Raw genomic sequence first — 20,051 nt, forward strand, 5'->3', positions numbered from 1 at the left:
ATTGTACATATGTAAATTCAAAAATAAAAAAATAGATAAAACTGCGGACACGAATAATATGTTATCGCGTTTTTCAGCTCGATGTTCAAAATTGGATTTTTAAACAACATCAGAAAAGTTTCATACATTTATTAGAGACTTCAATGAAATTTCAGAGTTACTCAAACTATTTATACACCAAAATACATATGTACATATGTCTTGAATACATAGATACATATCCTCGCAGGAATGTTTTGTATTTGCGTAGATGCAAGACATACCCTACTACATATGTACATATGTATAATATTTTGTTATTTGATATTTTTACAAGGCTCTTATATTTCACTTCGCAAACGATTGTGCTAAAATTCCTACAGTGTTCCGATCGTTTTGAAACTTTGTCATTTTGCGCGGTTTGGTCAACGATGGAAATTTCAATCGATTTTGATAGTTCGATAGTGAAAAAAAATCGTAATAAACACGTTTAAGATTGCGTAATTTTTGAAGACGGTGACTTGTAATAGCTAGTATCCTTATTACTAGTCACCGGAGCCTGAGGGGGCCGTGTATTGTTCAAAGGTTGTAAATGCATTGTTAAAGGTTTGCCGAACAATGGATAGCACTGTGACTATCCTACCTCTACTTATTACTTCATCAGCTATTGTTACTTTATCTATGTACGTAGTAACAATAGATGAAGTTGTGTGATCATGCGAAAATTCGAACTCAGAATCGATCACTGATCACGTTTTCATGATCTAGAAATAATGTGTATCTGTGTGTCTGTGTATTTTTTGAACACCGTTAGTCCTATCGAACTGAAACTTAGTATCGGTTACTGAAATTCTTATCGATTCGACGTAGTCTGTATGAATGTATTTTTGGCTGTATAAATATATTATTCTCATATATCTATATTGTTTCGAGCATTGTGGTGCATTAGGGACTCTTGTAATGCCAAAATGGTCCAAACTTAAATAAATAAATATTATATGTTCCGTTGATAGTGTGCAAGTGCTAAAATGATCGAAATCAATATGTGCCTAAAATTGTTTAAATGCATGTATTTTATAGCTACACTAGCTGGACATATACATACATACATTACATCTCGTTTTTGGGCGATTTTTTTTACATTAAGCTTCCCGGACATGTATACAACAAATCCTGAAAGTTCAATCGTAATCGGTTGAGTGGTTTAGGGCGGGGCCGCACCGCTCAACTCGCGAACAACTTGGTTGAGGGCTACCAGACCAATGCATGCAGGTAGATGGGACATACCACACTCGTCAACTTGTTTGTCGCACACATTTCCATACATTTTTTCGTGTCGCGCAACAAGTCGGCCGACAAAGTTGCACGGTGCGGCCCGGCCCTTAGGAGCCTATACGAGACAGACAGACAAAGAGACATTCATTACTAGTCTCTTCTTATTTTTATATATATATATATATATGTATATGTAGATATGTAGCTAGATTTTGTTCAGAATCAGTTGAAAAGTTCAGAATCAACATTTATCCTAATACTATTCACCGCACTATGAATGTACATATTTATGCACATACATACATAGATGAAGATGAGTTCACTTTTTCGGTTTCGGTTTCAAATTTTTGAAACGGATTTTTGTGTGACAATTTTTTCCAAAGCTGGTTGATTGATTGAAATTTGAGTGACAATAATTAGCGTCGTTATATAATATGATATAAAAGATAGCGAGGTGTGTATCGATAGTACTTTTATCCAGACATAAAGATGTCGGTGGTTCCCTTTTGAAAAAGTTGTAAAACAAGAAACACATAAAAAGAGTGGCGACCGCGTACAAGGGAACATGAGTTCTCCATGGGAAGCCGACTAACAAACTGTGGCGCGCACGCATCTCCAAACCGATGCCATAATTCACTGCGGCACGATTCCTACCGGCTACCGAAGAACCATCTCATCTCACTAATTCATTCGAAACATCTCAAAAAATATCTCAAAGCGGAAATTATCATATAAGCACGCACGTTGACATTAAAATTTATTTTTATGTCAAAAATGAAAAAAAAATACACGTTTTGAGAGTCGTCGACAAAAGATACCTACAAGAGGAATAAAATCGGACATTAGCGTTGGTCTCGCTCACCCTAAAAACAGTGATAGATGTACTAGACTCGGCGGGATACCGCAGGCCTGAAAAAATGCTAATGATACAAAATTAATAAATCCCCAGCATTATGATAATCATGCGGCCCTTTGTCGGATCGAGTGCGGCCCATACCTCCATACAATCCACACGATTTGCACGCCCTATACATATGTACATATCACACATACTATGTACATAAGAATATGGACAAACATTATTGTCCCTTGTTAACCGATTTGTTACACTTGTACCCAATATACATATGTACATATGTATAATAGTTTCAATTTCAGCTAAATTCTGATTCTTTTTACGACATCAACTTAATGAGTTTTCCCAAAATCAAGACTCATTGTATTGGAATTTTTGGCTACAACTTTAGACATGAAAAGGTTCGGCAAAATCGTTAGTTTTTGGTCTTCGAGAAAAATTTGATTTGATCTATGTATTTGAATTTTGTGTGGAATTAATTTTCGAATTCTCTACAAGTTTGATAAACAAGTGTCCGGCAAATATGATACATATTGATATATGTAATATGTACTAACATTTGTAGATACACATTTTAGCAAAAAAGGAAGAAAAAAAATGAAAAAACAACGGTGGCATGAAATACGAGCAGGGATGTGAAAAAGACGGGATATTATTTATAGTGTTGCGTTTGTAGGATAGACGAAATAGAAAAGGGCGGCTCTTTGTTCTCGCAGAAATCGGCATCGGGCCCTTCAACAAAAAGACCTCTGCTGTTTTATGGGATAATAATTGTTGGATTTTACACGGGACTGACCCCACGGGGAGCATCGCCCATTATATTTTATAAAACGGAAAAATTGAAATATCGAACTATTGATTTATAGATTGCTCACCCAACAGAACAATAGCGCAAACTAACTAACACTCTATTCTATTTTTATTGTCTTTGATTTTTTATTCCTCACTGCTTTTGTACTCATTCTGTTTTATATGCAGATAAGACTCGAGCCGAAGCCGCAACTGTTTGTGGTCTGTTTGTGGGCCCTTTTAACATACACCGACAGAATCACCTACGTATGTATTCGTAATGTCCAATTGAAAATTGAATTTTCACAAATGTTTTGTACGAGATAAATGGCGCGTTCTGTAAAATATTACATACATACATACAGTAATAGACGGGCGACATAAAAAGGGCCTCTGGAATGGTATAATTAAAGGGAAGACCGCAAGGCATTTATTATCACATCATTTTCTGTTACAAACATTATCATTTTATGGGGCCGACCCTACAAACCAAACGACAGGTCCCGTAATCGCCACAAACCCACACGTTTATTCCATAAACATAAACGTAAACATCTTTATATATGGGTATGCCCTTCGACAAAAATATAATTAACATAAAAATAAGCTAAAAACCCGGTACATATTGCAAATATGGAGCAAGTGAGTGCCATTCAATGGAAAAATTGTAGAATACCTGCACAAAGTGGTCCAGTCGGCGACAGCCTTTGTAGCGAAGAGAGACGTATATTATTATTTATGTGCACTAAAAATGAAGTTTGAACCCTCCTCGGGTCCTTCTATGCGTCGCGTCGGGTTCGGGACTTCATAATATTGTCATTAATAAAAGATTTTGTCACTTTTTTATAAGCGAGAAAAAGGAATGCCGCAAGGCGCCTGCACTACAAGACATCCAGCTGGGCTTTATTGTCCTCGTGAAAAATTATAGTCGCCGACGACGACAAAAAATCATATGAAGACGCGATTGAGTCATCCTTGAGATGTATTTACGTAAATACATATCAACAATCAATTTCCAAGTGCAGATAACAAAAGGCATCAGTTGTAATCTACATATGTACATATTTAAATCAGTCGTCACGTCACGGTCATTTTTTGCGGTTTCAGTTTATTTTTAAGTATTCCAGGATTTAGGTTCGTAAATAATATAATTTTGAGCGCGATATTGCAGAAGAAGATGTCTGACATTTTAACGACGGCCGATTACGTCAAAATAAAAAGAGATTTGAAATGTTCAAGCCGATTGGATTGGGTGTTTGTCTACATTGTAAAAATGAAATGAATGTATCGAATGAACATTGAGTGTTGTCATAATTTATAGGTACATTTATACCCTATTGTGAATATTCCATATTACATATTCGTTGCAAAAGTCTTTCTATTACTAAGATATAAATCTATTCATACGCTTTCAATTAAAATAAAAAGTCTATCAAAGTCGACGAAGACTTTTTGTCGCGGTAAGTACAATAGATATGTATTTCGTTGATAGATTTTGAAATTAATTTATAAATTTTCGGCACGTCTAAACTTTTAGTAAAGCTATCATTACTATAAAGGTAGTGTTATATTATACATATAAACTTCATAAATATAAAAATTTACATACCGATATATTTTTCATATTTTACTACCTATCGAATTTTTTTATTTTCCGTGTGAATTACGTGTGAACGATACTAAAACTGTTTTAACAGGTATTAATTTTATAATTATGTGCATTTTTATACGTTGTCGTCTTCCGCTCTAAGCGGTTCGAAATGTAGCCATTAAAATTACACATAAACGTCTATTTGAATGCCCGAAATGTATTTTAAATTTGATATCAGTTGATATATATTTTTGAAAATCGTAAAACTGTGTTTTATCGTAACGGCTATACTTACTTACATAGTACCTACATAAATATTTTTGCACACGTTTATATTCAAATTTACATTTTACAAATAACAGTTTGATACTTTTCCCAAGGCATTTACATAAACGAGCGGTCGGAGCTTTTTCAGCGAATTTGTTTGAATACTTTTGGTACCTACATACCTACCTACTACGTAGGTAAACGATTCTGCGAAGTCTGTCTAGTTTTCAAAAATAATAGCTTTGAAAAGAAAACAAAAGAGGAGAAACCGGTGAAGATTAACGGGTGAAAAAACGCGAGTGACGAATGGTGGCCACCGCGACACCAATTTAATTGTTAAATGTTGCATGTCTGACGAACTGCCGTCTTCATTCACTCAAATATATCTCTTAAGTTTTATTTTTAATTATATTAATTTGAAATATTCACCGTGCTGACGACTGACGAGATGGGTACGTGGATTTTAAGTCTTTCTCATACAGATTTCATAAAGAAAAACTAGGTTTTTCATCGGGACAACGACAAGTTACGTTTCGCGGGAAAATATCGATTATTTGATAAAATATCAGAAAATTTTCCAAAACTGTGTTCAAGAAAACATTCGTAATCGTACGAAGTATTTTATTTTTATTTTTTATTATTTTATCTTTATCAATTTCTTTTCAGTATTATGTCGATTTTACTTTTTTAATTTCAATTACGGTATTCCCTAACGTTTTTGGTAAGGACATTGACTTTTTTGAAGCATCTTATTGTAGTAATTAATATCTATGTTTGAGTACAACTTTTAATAAAGTTGTACTCAAACAAATATATGATTGCATTGGAATTCATTCGACTTTAGTTTATGAAAATCTGCACACGTGTCAAAATCTCGAGATAAATGCGATTCCTTCAAAATGAATCGGGATAAAACGAGGTGGGCGTGACAATGTATGTATGTATGTATAGATAATAATAGATGTACATATATATGTAAGTATGTAGATTCACAAATTGCGGCCACCTTGGCGGGCTATTTGGATGTTAAATGTTCCACAGTCGAGTTGACGCCAATTGCCATCACTCTAATTCACTCTAAACTCTGAAGAATCGAAACGAATGTGTACAATGTACGTACATATATACAGTGTGCACAGGTAATATTAGATTTGGCATTTGGTGCGGCTTGTTTGCGTTAAAAACGCATTAACGAGACACGGCGCATTTATTTCGCGTCCCGAAAAGCGATCGTTTATAAATCATAAGGGAATACGGATGGCTGTCACGTGTTTAATTAGTGAGTGTAGGTAGGTACTCACTCACCGTGATATTCTATTTCGGTTTAAAATTGATTAAATATTGGGTTTCCGTGTGTTTGGACAAAAAAAGGCAGGAAGACTATCAATCTTGAGAGTGCTGACAAGTCCGTGTGTACAAAATCTTACATCCAATTTGTTTGAAGCGGCATTTTTTTCGTGGATGAGAATTTGTGGAATCTCTTCAATTAGGTGCGAAGCGGCCGCAGAATGCTAAGAATCACACATGTCGCCACAACAACAAATACCACATCACATACCTATACTATACATACATACATATATGAGATGCTTTGATTTTCACATGCCTGCTATAATCAACATATTTCAGATTGCATTCTCATCGCATGTTTCAATCTACATATGTATGTAGTTCATACAAAAGTTCATACAACAGCTCTTATACTCAAATTGAGTGTAACTTTTTAAATATCGATATGCTTTAAATCATATCAATAGAGTGACCCAATTATTTCTCGGACATGTCATTTACTATGTATTTTCGTTACCATGCCAAACAATTTATGTTCTTCAGTGATAGTTCTAATTTTTATGTAATTTCAACGAATATAACGTTCAGTTTTAGAATATAAACATTTCTTTTAGATATAATTTCCAAAAATAAGATCAATTGCAATACAAATAAAAAATAATATACAATGACAATTACTAAAAAAAGTTACATACATAGCAGGGCCGCCTAGAGGGGTGGTGGAGGGGGGGAAAGCTGGGGTTAAAGTTCCAGGGCCCAGACTACTTGAGGGGCCCCGCGTTGAGACTTTCGGCTTAATATCATACTTTCTTATATCCTGTTATATCATACTGTCTTATTCGATTGTTTCACAAAATAGCATTTAACATATAGGTATTTTTATAATGTTTCTGATAGATTTTTTGCATATGAAAAATATATCTATACGATTTTTTTGGTTTGCCATAGGGTATGGAATTATTTTTCCAGGGCCCTGGATTCCTCTCGACAGCCCTGTACATATGTACATATATGTGAAAATACTTAAATAAATGCGCAAATTAGCAGGACATATAAGATATATAATCATTGAAGAAAATCATTGAAATTGTCACATAAATTAAACTTCAAACTTAAATTAATTTAAAATTTAATTTTCTTAGGTGACCCTGTGAAAATTTATAATGGCATAAAAATGTTTTATTTATAAGATATTCAAAAAAGCGAAAGTTGTCATTTAATGAAGAAAGTCGATTAAGATAGCAAGAAAATTAATATATGCATGTATTGTTTGGAGCTGTAGAAAAATTTGTAAAGGATTACTCACTTTTAGCAACATAATTTTTAGATATGCTTGTATTGTAATATGTACATTACACAATAATTAATAAAATATTATAGTACGAGTAATAAAAGTTATGCGAAGAATTAAAGTAAAAAAAAACGAGCAGTAGAAGTATCTTTGTACTTTGATTTTGTTATTATTTTTCGACAGAGTATATGATTGATATTTGAATGAAACTTGGAAAATATATTTCGCAAAATGCACTCGTGTTACAAATGAAAAAAAAAAAAACTTTAGAAGGGCTTTTTGAGCATTAAAGCTTAATCTCACCGCTCGCATATATGTATGTACGTACATATGTGTGTATGAATTTAATCTGAGAGACACAAAACGGACATATATCACATTTTACGATTCATTCCAAGGAGATGCAGTTTTACGAGTGAGAACCGCCGCCGCTGCATCGCTGCAGTTTCCAATAAATAACGTCGAAAACGCTTCACAATGCTCACTCGCGAAACAATGCCGGCAGTAAATAATTCGCGACTCGTTTATCGCCTAATGTTACGAAACCGTTTTAAAATATTTGTCAACAACAGCATGCATGATTAATTAGCAGGCAGTAGTCGTAGCCGTAGGGGAACGCTTTCGCAGCCGCCCCATGATTGACGCATCGTGATGATTTCCCAAAACGAAACGGAAGCCGAACACCGTTAAAGAAAAACCCTCCGAAGTATTCTTCAATTATACGCCCAAATACGAATGTGCGTTTCCAATTACACGCCTGCTATTTATACCTGCTTACATTTTATAATATATGTATATCCACCTAAGTGCGTGTGTTCAGAGCTTTCAGAAAAAAAATCATTTTAATTTCACTTTGATTTTGACAAGACTGAAAATGTGATTAGAATTTCTGAGACTGGAGTTTCGCTATTTTGGAAAAACAATCTTGGAGTCAATTGTCCATCATTAGGCCGGATAAACGACGGAAGTACCTACACTGGACGTATGAAAGCCGCGAATGTGACGTGTCGTGATGTATGCAGATTTTAGCGTTTGGCGGAAGGGGTCGCGAACATTTTTTGGCGATACGAGGGGAGCAATTAGCGGTCCAGAGTCGTCACGTCCAATATGAGCCAGGGTCTATAAATAAGGCGGCATAACGTGTTCGGAGCACAAACGAGCCGACGGATCCGTAATAAGCCGGCGGGGGACCGATGTCGGTATGCAAACGAGACCATCACAACGACAGCCGTCGACAACATTTGACACTAATCTCTCCTCTCCTCTCCTACATGCCATGGCTACATCCATTCCATATTACGTTCATACATATATGCATTTTTATATTCCTAGCTGGCGTGAGAACTCTACTTCGAAGCGCAACCCTCGAATGCATCGATCAATGCTGAATATACATATGTAGATATACGTACAATACTCTCGTTTGAAAATTGAAAATGATTAATAAATTAGGTTTGTAAAGAAACGTTTGGCGATCGCTGATCATCATAAGGCGTCGCATCTCGGCCATAATCCGGAACGAATTCCGTATTCATTTCGCCGGCAAATATTTGCTCAAGTAGAAAATTATTTAATAATAAGCTGCAAACTGACTCAATCCAAGATCCTTGGAGTTGCACTTGTTTCCGTTAAAAGCACATTTCATATTTTCACGTACCATTTATTTGTATTTGAAAATATAAGGGGACATCCGTATGTATGTACTTACTTTGAATTGATTTAATTACCTAATGTTTTAATTGCAATTAATTACAAATTTATATGCATTCACTTAAATTTGAGAAAAAAAATCAACCTATTAAAATCTTCCCTATATAAAATAATTCCAAAAACAACCGAACAAAGTATTATTTATTGAAAATGAATGTGAAAGAAAATTGCACAATTTTTCCCAACTCAGAACTGGGGTCAGCTATCAAATGACGTATCATTTTAGATTGGTATAGTTTAAATGGTTTTATTCGTTTGATGGATTTCAAGATTATATTGTACATATGTACATTCGATAGATAATGTCCTACAATTTTCAAAATGAAATCCTAATTATAAATAGTAGCTAAAAGGATGACCATCACATCCGGTATCCCACATGTATATACATATGTATATTATCCCACATGTAGATATATTGCAGTTAAAAAGCGAAATTGTTATAAAGTTGCGCATTTTATAAAACAAATGCGCATTTATCGTAAGAATTTCTAAAAAATTTGGTGAATTTCAATATGATTTCTCATATTATAAAACAAAAGTTTTATGTCTTATGTTCCTTTAATATAATATTTGTACAATTAAAAAAATAAAATAAGAAAACGGACTGAAATTTTCTAATAAATGAAATAAAAGAATACTTGGATCATTTGAAAAATTACAAATCATTGTTTTAATTAGGTCAGCATTTTAATATCAAATGCCGTTATTTGATAAGCCATTCGTTTTGGTTTTAACGCCATTTATTTATTTATTTATCAAGCCATTCATTTTAAGTATTATTTGCGCATTAACGCTAAACATTAAAGATCTCGCATATATGTATGTATGTATGTAGGGTCGTCAAATCGTACCCATAAAATAAGAACAGTAGTAAATTTGTTAGAATCTTACACATACAATTAAGATAATACAGTATTCGTTCCCATTTGGTTAAGTGTGTTTGGAAAAGTGCATACCTGTATTAGTAGGTATTATATAATATGTAAGTATGTGTACCTGTATAACTCTCATGGGTAGACCGGTCTCCTTGGCGAGTTGTTCCCGGATGTGTCTGGTCGGCTTCGGTGTCTGCGAGAAGGCCGTCTTGAGGATCTCGAGCTGCTTCGCCTTGATAGTCGTCCTGGGTCCTCGCCTCTTCGAACCTCCGTTTCCGTCGTCTGGAGATCTGTTCTCCGCCTGCGAATCACGCGTCTCAGGATTACCGTCCACCGAACCCTGATTAAAATCGAAAATCACACCTGATATAGCACACCTGATCTCTACAATTCTATTCTTTCAATTCAACACACACACACAATATCTACATATGTCTACACACCTGATCTTCGGAGTCGTCTTGTCCCGTTTTGGAGTCGCTGTTGAGCGCCAGGTCTGCCGCATGAGGTAGCTCTCCAGGACTGAGGGACGTGTGTCCTTTGGTACCGGCCTCTTCGTCGTCTTCGTCCTCAGATCCTGATCCGAGCAGAGAATCGGCTGTGGAAAACCAAATTAATTTACATTAATTACACAACCGATGTTTTGAAAATTGTTTTCAAACTAATGTCATTCAAAATGATTTCGAACCTAAAGTACATGATCACATTCGACAGATCGCGGAACAGTTCTATTTTTTGACCGGGAAAGGCTTAATTTCATTATCAATAGAAGAATTAGAAGAAAAAGGAACTCTATTGTCGGCGGCATATCCAGTAATAGACAAAGATAATTTACTAAAGAAACTAATTCGATTTAAATACTAAATAAAGTGTATATTGGAAAATAAAGATCCGAGCTCTATTTATCATATGGATATATATTGAATGTACATAGTGAGCGTGTGGGATTTATTATATAATACAAGTCATGTATGTATTCGCATATTACTAATAATTTCAGCGACAATAGAAGAAATAAAATAAAATAAAAAAATAAGTTTCAGCAAATTAAGAACTATCAAAAATTATTTGAGACCTGTAAGTAGTCAAGATCGCACTTCTGATTTAAGCCTATTATCAATAGAACATAAATACAGTGAGTGATTTAAAATTTGACGATATCATTAACGAGTTTGCTAATTTAAAAGCGAGAAAAATAACTACATATAGATACATAGATGTGCTTTTTAAGTATGAATTGAATTTAAGTATGTAAAATATGAATTAGTATCACGAACAGACAAAATGTTTTATTGTAAATTTATGTTATACATTTTTATTGTTTTAAAAACAGTTTAATTTTATATAACGAAATTTTAATACAATAAATAATTTTCATAATAAAATTAATTAGCTATTAAAAAAAAGACATTAAGGGGCGCTTATTTGATATTTGCCAAGGGCGCTAAAATCATTGGTACGGCTCTGCGGCTCCTCATTCATTAATTGTACATGATACATATGTAATTATTAGCCACGATTGAATAAATACATACATACATATATGTATGTATGTATTTATAGTAACCATGTAACTAATACCAATAGAATAACGTTGTTTCATTGATGAAATGGCTTCTTTGAATTAAGTAATATATTTTATAAAAAAATAATTTGAATTAATAAAAAGTAACATACAAGTATAGGTATCTACTGTATCTCGTATGTACCTGAGAGGTGTGGCATTGGTCACGGCTTGACCGCAATAACCCTAGAGAACCTGATGAACCTGAACAATGGACTTTCTCCGAAGCGGACAATGCAATTTTGCACGCAATGCCAACCGGGAGATGCCTCGTCAAAATTAGACCATGATATTGCGCAATGGACTTACTTTTACACTTAGATATACCCCGTTTGAAATTCCATTATATCACAAGTCGACATCGAGGGAGAGGAGCGTGCTTTTTTAGACGAATCGCAATTACCCGAGACGTCGTGTTGGGGTGGATGGTGGGGTGGAGTGGGGTGGGGTGGTTTGAGAGGTGCAGGTTGGATTCTCGCCAGGGGTGCATTGTTAAAATAATAGTTTAATCTGGCGGACAAACACTCAGTGGGCGGTTGTGCGAGTGTATTTGACAAACACTCCATGCAGGGGACTCCACTTCATTCCACTCTTCGTACTTACATACATATTATATACTTACTTACATACATACATAGCCAGCAGCATAGCTCGGACGTTAAGCTTCTGCTTACCGTCAAGAAGGTGCCGGGTTCTATCCCTGAATGAAAATGAATTTTTCAGAGTATGCTGTTGGTCAGACCTGGATTTGTGACTCCAGGTTGATCGTTTCCTATCAGAGTTTGCCAATTTTCTCTGATTTCATTGTTGAAACGGTTCCCGGAAAAAAAAATTGGCTAAAAATCCTTCCTACCTACTATGTCACCACTATTTGAAAATTTGATGGATGTACAATAAGAATTTATGTACAATTCATAGATGTCTCGTTAATTTGCGAGTTTTTTCAGTGTCTTGCAATTCAACGAATTATAATAAAAAATGCTGCATTTGTATTTGTAATTGGCCAGGAAGGCGCATTGGGATTTTCCTGTAAGGCCTTCCTGGTATATATGTAAAATAAAATAAAAAAATAAAATATACCATACCTACTTCACTGTAAACGAACGAGGGTAACTTACATCATAAACGAGCACAATCATTAAATATATCTACTCAATATATTCACTCACATACAATCAATTTCCACATGACATATTTTTAGCTAAAAAAAACACTTTTGTTATCAGAAAGTTATCATTTCAACAAAGTTCAAGAAGAGTACTGTGCGGATATTAATTTATATCTGGGAAACCGGAAGACATACAATTTTAAATAACACATGGATGTCTATTTGTCCAGTATGCAAATTCAATTTTCAATTCATTTAGTGTTTAGTAAAGAAAGATCTAATGAGAAAACACAGTAAGTGGCAGTTTCAGCCTTGATCTTATGTAAATTCGTTAAAATGTATCGTGTGATCCATTTTTTTTTAATATTGGGTTACTCATGAACCACCATTAATTTTATTCAAACTCGTAAATCAATTGATTCCCAAAACAAACAAACATACGCCAAAAATATAGTAAATTTATTTCAGTATTATGGTTGCAATAATACTAATGAGATTATTGCTCAATATTTCATATATCTAAATTGTATTTCGTCATTTGAAATTTTACAGCTTTGTATCTGATTACAATTATTACAATGATATTATCTAATGAAAAAAGAGATTATTTAAATGCGGAGTAAAAATTCAAAATGGGAAGAAAGCCGTAAAATGTATGTAATGTTTCAAGTTGTTTTTTTGTTCTTTTTCTTCACTGAAATAACTTCAGTTTAGGTACTCTAGCTGACAATTGATTCAAAGGCATTACATATATATATGTAAATAGTGTTTGGGGGATCGACTCAATATTGTATTGTCATCGGAAAAAAAATCAGCTGGGTGGAAATGGTTGAAAACTTCATTGCGAAATATACATAAGTAAAGAAAATTAAGTAAAATAAACAATTTACTTTAAACTATTTATAAAGCATTGCCGTTAGCTTATTAGTTATTTAACACAATAATAATAATATGTGCTATTTAATAGACATTTTAGGCATGGCAAATGAAAAAGACGATCATAAAAATGAATATGAGTGTAAGTCAGTAACGGAAACACATATTTGATACGCATTCGACATCAAAGAACGGAAACAGTTCCCAACAGGGAAAAAATCGGAGATTATACGCTTCATTTTCGAACACAGTGCGGTTCAACATTTTTCACGCAAAAAAGCCACGTTTTATTGTCTCGGCGACAATAATTGCAATTTTGCGCGCCTTGTTTTTCGCAAAAGGGTTAAACGATCGGTACAAAAATGAAGAATGCAGACAGTTCTGGAGGAGGACGTCACATTTGCAGTGTCAGCCGTAAAGCATTTATGTTTATTGGGTTATAAAACGGATGTGCAGCATCACCTCCGTTGCACTACCAGAACATACATACATATGTACATACATATGTATAAAATAACATCTATACACTTCAGTATACACTCGTCTGCAAATATGTACGTACATACATATTATGTATCTAGAATAGACGTGCATGCGCACATAAATACTGATGGAAAAACGCACCTTCACATTTTGCTCGATGGTTAGTAAATTTTAATTTCTGTGCATACGTCGTAACCAGGGCCGGCTCAAGGGAGAAGCAGACTAGGCACGTGTCTAGGGCCCCCCCTTTTTTTTTTTTACTCTAAAATTGGCTATCTTTGAACTTGCAAAACATTTTATATTCAACTAAATCTTTCCACTCGAAATAACAATTTTAACTATAAAATATTACAATTTACGAGGAACGCAGGAAGTTGACTGTCAAATATCGACGACTCATGAATACAACTTTTCAAACAATAAACTGATGTCGGAACAACTGTGAGTAGAAGGTAGTTAAAATTGGCGAAGAATTACTATGACCATAAAAAAATTTCTAGAAAATTTTCTAAATTAAGAATGGTTCGAGTTTTCTTAACTCACGGGAGACTGAGACGGTTACCATGGGTAGAATCATGTGGGTAAATTGCACAAGTTCTTAGTACCTACACATGTATGTACATAGTAACATACCGTATATTTTTTTATCGATTTTCAGATGAAAAAAATTCATACAACATCGTCTAGCACGTAAAGGTCGATAGAATGATGGAATACTTTGACAGCTATTGGATAGATGATTAAAAATAATAAACTCGGTTCGGAACGAAAACCCGAGTCGAGAGTGCATAGAAATGACTTCATTACCTTTTCATGCGGTCGTGTAATTAATCATCTCGAAATTGAACAGTTACAAAAAAGAAGTAGAAGAAGAAGAAGAAGAAACCGGCGAGTTCAGAGGTCACCAAGTCGGGGCCGAAGCCAACTTCTACCATCTCGTATTTATGTAGGTACAATACGTATGGATGTATTTTTTGCCGATCGTCGATTTCGTTATCATTTCGCGAAATAAATCGATCGTCGCCGAAATGAATGAACCCGAAATCGCTATAATTGGGCATCTCTGTCTGTTGAGGTGGGCTCGCGCGCGCAAAAGGTTATACGTCATTTTGACAGATCTACCATTTGTACGAACAGCCTCGAGTATCCGTCATATCGCTACCTGCCATTTCAAATGTGGCGTCATATTTTTCTCATACCTCACTAAATTTATACGAATTTTGTAACCACTCACTTCATTTCAGGTTCAGATTTTCAAAACAAATGAATTATCTATTAATATTACATTTATACCATACATGTCGATTTGAATATACATATATTATATGTATGTATATTTGAATATTCATAGATACCAAGAAAGAATATGTATACATAATACATGTATGTATTTATGTACATACATACATATGAGTAAGTATACTTTAGAGTAAATATATTTTTTTGGTCAAAGCTTTGTATAATAATTTCTTTCTTTTTGGACGATGCCGAAATAAAATGGATATTACGTCTCGACCCCAAATGAGCCAGACTGTTTATTTTATACAAAAAACATAAAACATTGGCAGCAAAAAATCGCATGATTTTGGGTGTTTTTAATTTTTTTATAGGTATTCTCCGTTCTCAAAAGAAATACAATTGACTATGAAACTTTTATCATCAAACGTATACTTATTGTAAAATTATAAAAGTCTATAGTCAATATCAGCAAACCAATAAAATGTTAAATTGTACGTAAAAAATATAACATTATGTATTCATAATATGCATGTATGTACATACATATGTACATACGTATTCAAACACAAATATGTAGGAACAATTAATTATTTATATTTTACACAAAAAAATTTCAAAAACAAATACTACTTTGTTTTTCAAATTGAGTAATTATTTTATTTTGTTCATTCAATTTTAAATATAATGTGTAGTGTTTTCCCTCATATTTTACAGACACAGTAGGCATGATTATTTATTTGGGCTAATCGTCGATCTGCGAAAAATTAATTACGGACAAATGTCGACATGGACTTTTATTATTATCATATTAATCCAGGCAACGATACGTTCGACAAAAAAATGTTTCGGTACGTATCTATAAATCTATTTTTATTTCTTAAGATTTTATCGCACATTAAAAGAGTAATAGTTGAAAAATAAAAAGTACACACGTGTGTGGGAGATATAAAATAGTCCTAGTCGTAGTAGTAGTAGGCAGCTGTTGGGTCGTATAATCGATTCGTTACACAACCGACGGATCCTGTGATGGGGCGCCGACTTTATTTTATATATATATTATATATTATATACATACATATGTATACATAATATTAAATGTATGTACATACATACGGTCAAACACGGCTTCAAAATTATGTCGTTGCTATTATTATATGTACTTTTAGTCTTCGAGACAAAGTGGTGAATAAAAGTTTAATCTCGGGGTCTTTGTTTTCGATCGCTTGTAATTATCATCGCAATAAAAAGTGTGAAATTTGATTTAGTACGCGATCGGCATCTGTGGCGCCGCGCACTTTTAATCCGTTACACTTTGGCGCCAACGCTGCTCTGCTCCTACTCAATATTTCATTTCAATATTACACATGTATGTATATTATTCGAAAGTTCTCATTATTATTATTCGCTTATTCATTTGATCCGTGTGAAAATCAGTGGAACGTCGGGGGACAAAGGGCGGGTCACCCTAGGCGTTTCTATTGGTCAAAACGCATCTCATCTTGTCTACACAAAACACAAAACACAAAAAACAAAAAAACAAAAAACCAAAAAGTAAAAAGTCATCAAGATGGCGTCGCGGCCACTGTGTTGAAGATGGTCGCCGAAACGCTGACACATGAACCACATCAGAGAAGTGCTTTCGGTGGTTTGCCCGCACAAAGAAAACAATCTCCGATCGGGACAGCCATTGTGTTCATACTCAACCAAAAAAAATATTAAATATATACATATAAATATATATGTATATATGAATACGTGAAACTATTACTAGGCCTTTTTCAGCCACGTTTCCACTGTTTTTTCCACGTATCGAAACACCAATGCAAAGCGGATAAAAACAAATGTTTAGTTTTTTTTTTCGGATCACAAACCCCGAATTGCCAACTTCAGGTTCGTGGTCATGATTGATCTTATTGATAGTTTGAATCATTGGAACGCGTATAAAACCGATATTTTTTAATATTTATGTAGGTATTATCATTTATTCAATCCTGAAACACTACCACAATAGACGATTTAGAGAGTCCGTCATGGTTTGATTGCAAATCTATTAGGATATTTTTACAAGCTTTTTTTATTACCTACACTCCGTTAATTCAGTGACATTCCTGCCCGTCAAAAAATTGTGATACGATTTTGAATCACTTCCACTTTTTGGTTGCTTAGATCTTACCGAAATACGGGGGTTAGTTTACATTGAAGTAAGTTAATGACTGCGACATGAAGCTAGAGGAGTTCGATCATTAAGGAACTCGTTAAAAATTATATGGGAATCTTGTGTCAGATTGAACCGATGACGTCTTTCTACTAACCCTTCACAACTCACAGGCTAAACAGTTACAACAGTTACTTTATTCACTCTCATATAATATAAATTTAATATTACAAGCGTTTATACTCTCTCACATACGTTTTCAATTCACTAATAGATTAAATAAGTAATATATTGGTGATATCCGTGACCCAACTATTGAAGTGTTTTGGCCAAATCAAAAGAGATCGCGCTAATTTCAAAATTCCGCAGATATACGTGGCTATAACTTAGTGCTGAGGGTGTTGTAGAGAGATTTTCTAGATCGTCCACACTCCTCATTGGAAGACCAATAGAGGTCGCGATCCTCAGGAATGAGGGTATCGACAAGAATATATTTAGGATCAAGGCGCATCCCTACTGGGAAATTCTACGGTGAAATTACTACGCATTGAAGAATTAGAATGATCTAAATTAATTGACAAAACAAAAAATTCAGGAACTCTGAAACGCATCAAATAAAATAATTATGATAAAAAAGCTTTCTATTAGTATTATTTCATATGCCGTAATATTGGTTCGACATTCCACTCCCCGAAAATAATTCGATAAGAGCAATTGTAGCCCAGACTTTTGACAGATTTTGAAAGTCATAACCATAAGTGATCCACTATATATGTATGTACGTGCGGTCGTAATATTGAATCTACCTTATAATATCGACTAACGACTAGTTTGATGTTCCATTTCTTGTAAATACAAAAAAGGTAGTACATAATTGAAACGTTTAAAAATGTTTATATATATAATGCGTTTAAAAAGTTGCCACACACTATTTATAGAATATTTGTAATTAAATTTCACATACATATGTACATATTTTAGTTTTCTGTCGATCAAACATGCGAAAAGCTCAAAATTTGAATTCGAAATAAGTTAATACGTATTATATGTATGTATATATATAGTTACATAATATAATATAATATGAGAATAACAGTTTATAAAGTCTGTAGGCGTGTAGATGTAGAGGCCGACAACAAAGCGTCATAGGCGACCGGAAAAACAGCAAACTCACCGTCTGGCAGTCGGTCCAGCCCTCTCGACCCGGCTACTCCATTTTATTTTATTTTATTTTTTTATACGTACATACAACAACAAAGCAAAAAAAAAAAAAACAAAAAAAAAACGGCGTACCTATGTATGAACACGATCGGTGGACACAAAGAACTGTTTTCAGAACGGCAAAGGTGCCGAGTGAGAGTCCATTATGTACCAACAGAGTGATTGTCAAACGCGGTTCGATCAAACCGTCATGACAGCTGAGATAATTCCAATTTCTAATTTTGATTCGGAATTCTCACTCCCTCGTATCACGTAGAACGGGTGTCGAAACACAAACTCATTATTTAACTTTTTTTCTTTTTTTTTTCACCACATGAAGTGGTAATCAGAATTTGTTGATTATTTTGAATTGAGCACGTCACGGTTGACAATGTTCGGTGTGGGAATGAATGTACATTGATTTAAATAGCGGGATCAATTAAAAGAGGCTGACGCAAATGACGTGGTGTTGAAACATTGATAGAAAGCCAGGTTTTATTTATTTATTTTGTTGTTTGGTGTGGTCAGAGTTGGTTAGCTATTCGAGCAGTTGACGAGTGACGGACAAAAGATGAGTGCAGTTTCGGGCAGGCGCCCCGCTGCGATCGAAATAAGAAGAGGAGAAGAGTAGAAGAAGAGGAGAAGAAGAGGAGAAGAGAAGAGTAGAAGAAGTGAAGAAGGAGCCGGAGGAACGAGGCGTGAAGGTCGCACACGCCATGACGCCAACATGGCGACCCCATTGTGTGACTGCCCTCACAAAAACACTATCAATCTTTAATCACACCTACAGCCCGACCGACCGTTTTAATTATTCTCACACATCTATCTATAAACATCCTCGTCATTTTGCCACAATATCAACTTACACGACTACATATGTACATACATACATATCATGTATTTTCTCATGTCAAATTAACTAAGAAAAATATCTAGGGAACATTTGTAGGGTTCGCTAATCAATCTAATTACTAATTTGCATATTTAAATGGACGACGGAGCAACTGGCAACTGGTTCGGTTTAATCAAAATAAGTTTCAACCCTTTGTGTTCTCGCTTGTGAGGTGCAAGCTAGAGTACAATGCGATTGTGTGGAATCCGCATGAAGCAAATTACTTTCTAGTGATTGAGAAAGTGCAAAAAGCATTCATTCGTTTGGGTATTACACATATTTTTAGCCCTATCCTTTCCTTTTGGACATACTTGGTTACAATTCCCATGTACTTCGAAGAAACTTCTCATTAATTCCTTCAGTTCTCCAACTTCTATGTGGTAATACGTCATGCCCGTCGTTGATGGAATAGTTGGAACTTTATGTATTCATCATTTGATGGTTGCAACTCCTGCCCGCACAGTTTTTTATCGGATGGCTCCTGTCCTAAGAGCTATCCGACTTCTCAATGAAATTGTTGCTTAATGTGATATTTTCCACCTCAGTAAGCGTAGTTTATAGGAGATTGTTTTATCTACATATATGTCTGGTAGCTTGCGCTAATCATT

General features: G+C 34.5%; 1 protein-coding gene across 1 annotated transcript in view; it reads right to left on the reverse strand.

Moving 5' to 3' along the window:
* Lim1 (LIM homeobox 1) overlaps positions 1–20,051 on the reverse strand; it is a 42,847-nt gene that overhangs the window by 4,128 nt on the left and 18,668 nt on the right. Inside the window, exons 4-5 of the mRNA XM_077434242.1 lie at positions 10,370–10,524; positions 10,048–10,266 (exon numbers count right to left, since the gene is read on the reverse strand). Of these exons, the coding sequence (XP_077290368.1) occupies positions 10,048–10,266; positions 10,370–10,524 (374 nt within the window). The remainder of the gene's footprint in view (positions 1–10,047; positions 10,267–10,369; positions 10,525–20,051) is intronic.

Source organism: Arctopsyche grandis, chromosome 7 (assembly GCF_051622035.1).
Source record: "Arctopsyche grandis isolate Sample6627 chromosome 7, ASM5162203v2, whole genome shotgun sequence".
NCBI lineage: Eukaryota > Metazoa > Arthropoda > Insecta > Trichoptera > Hydropsychidae > Arctopsyche > Arctopsyche grandis.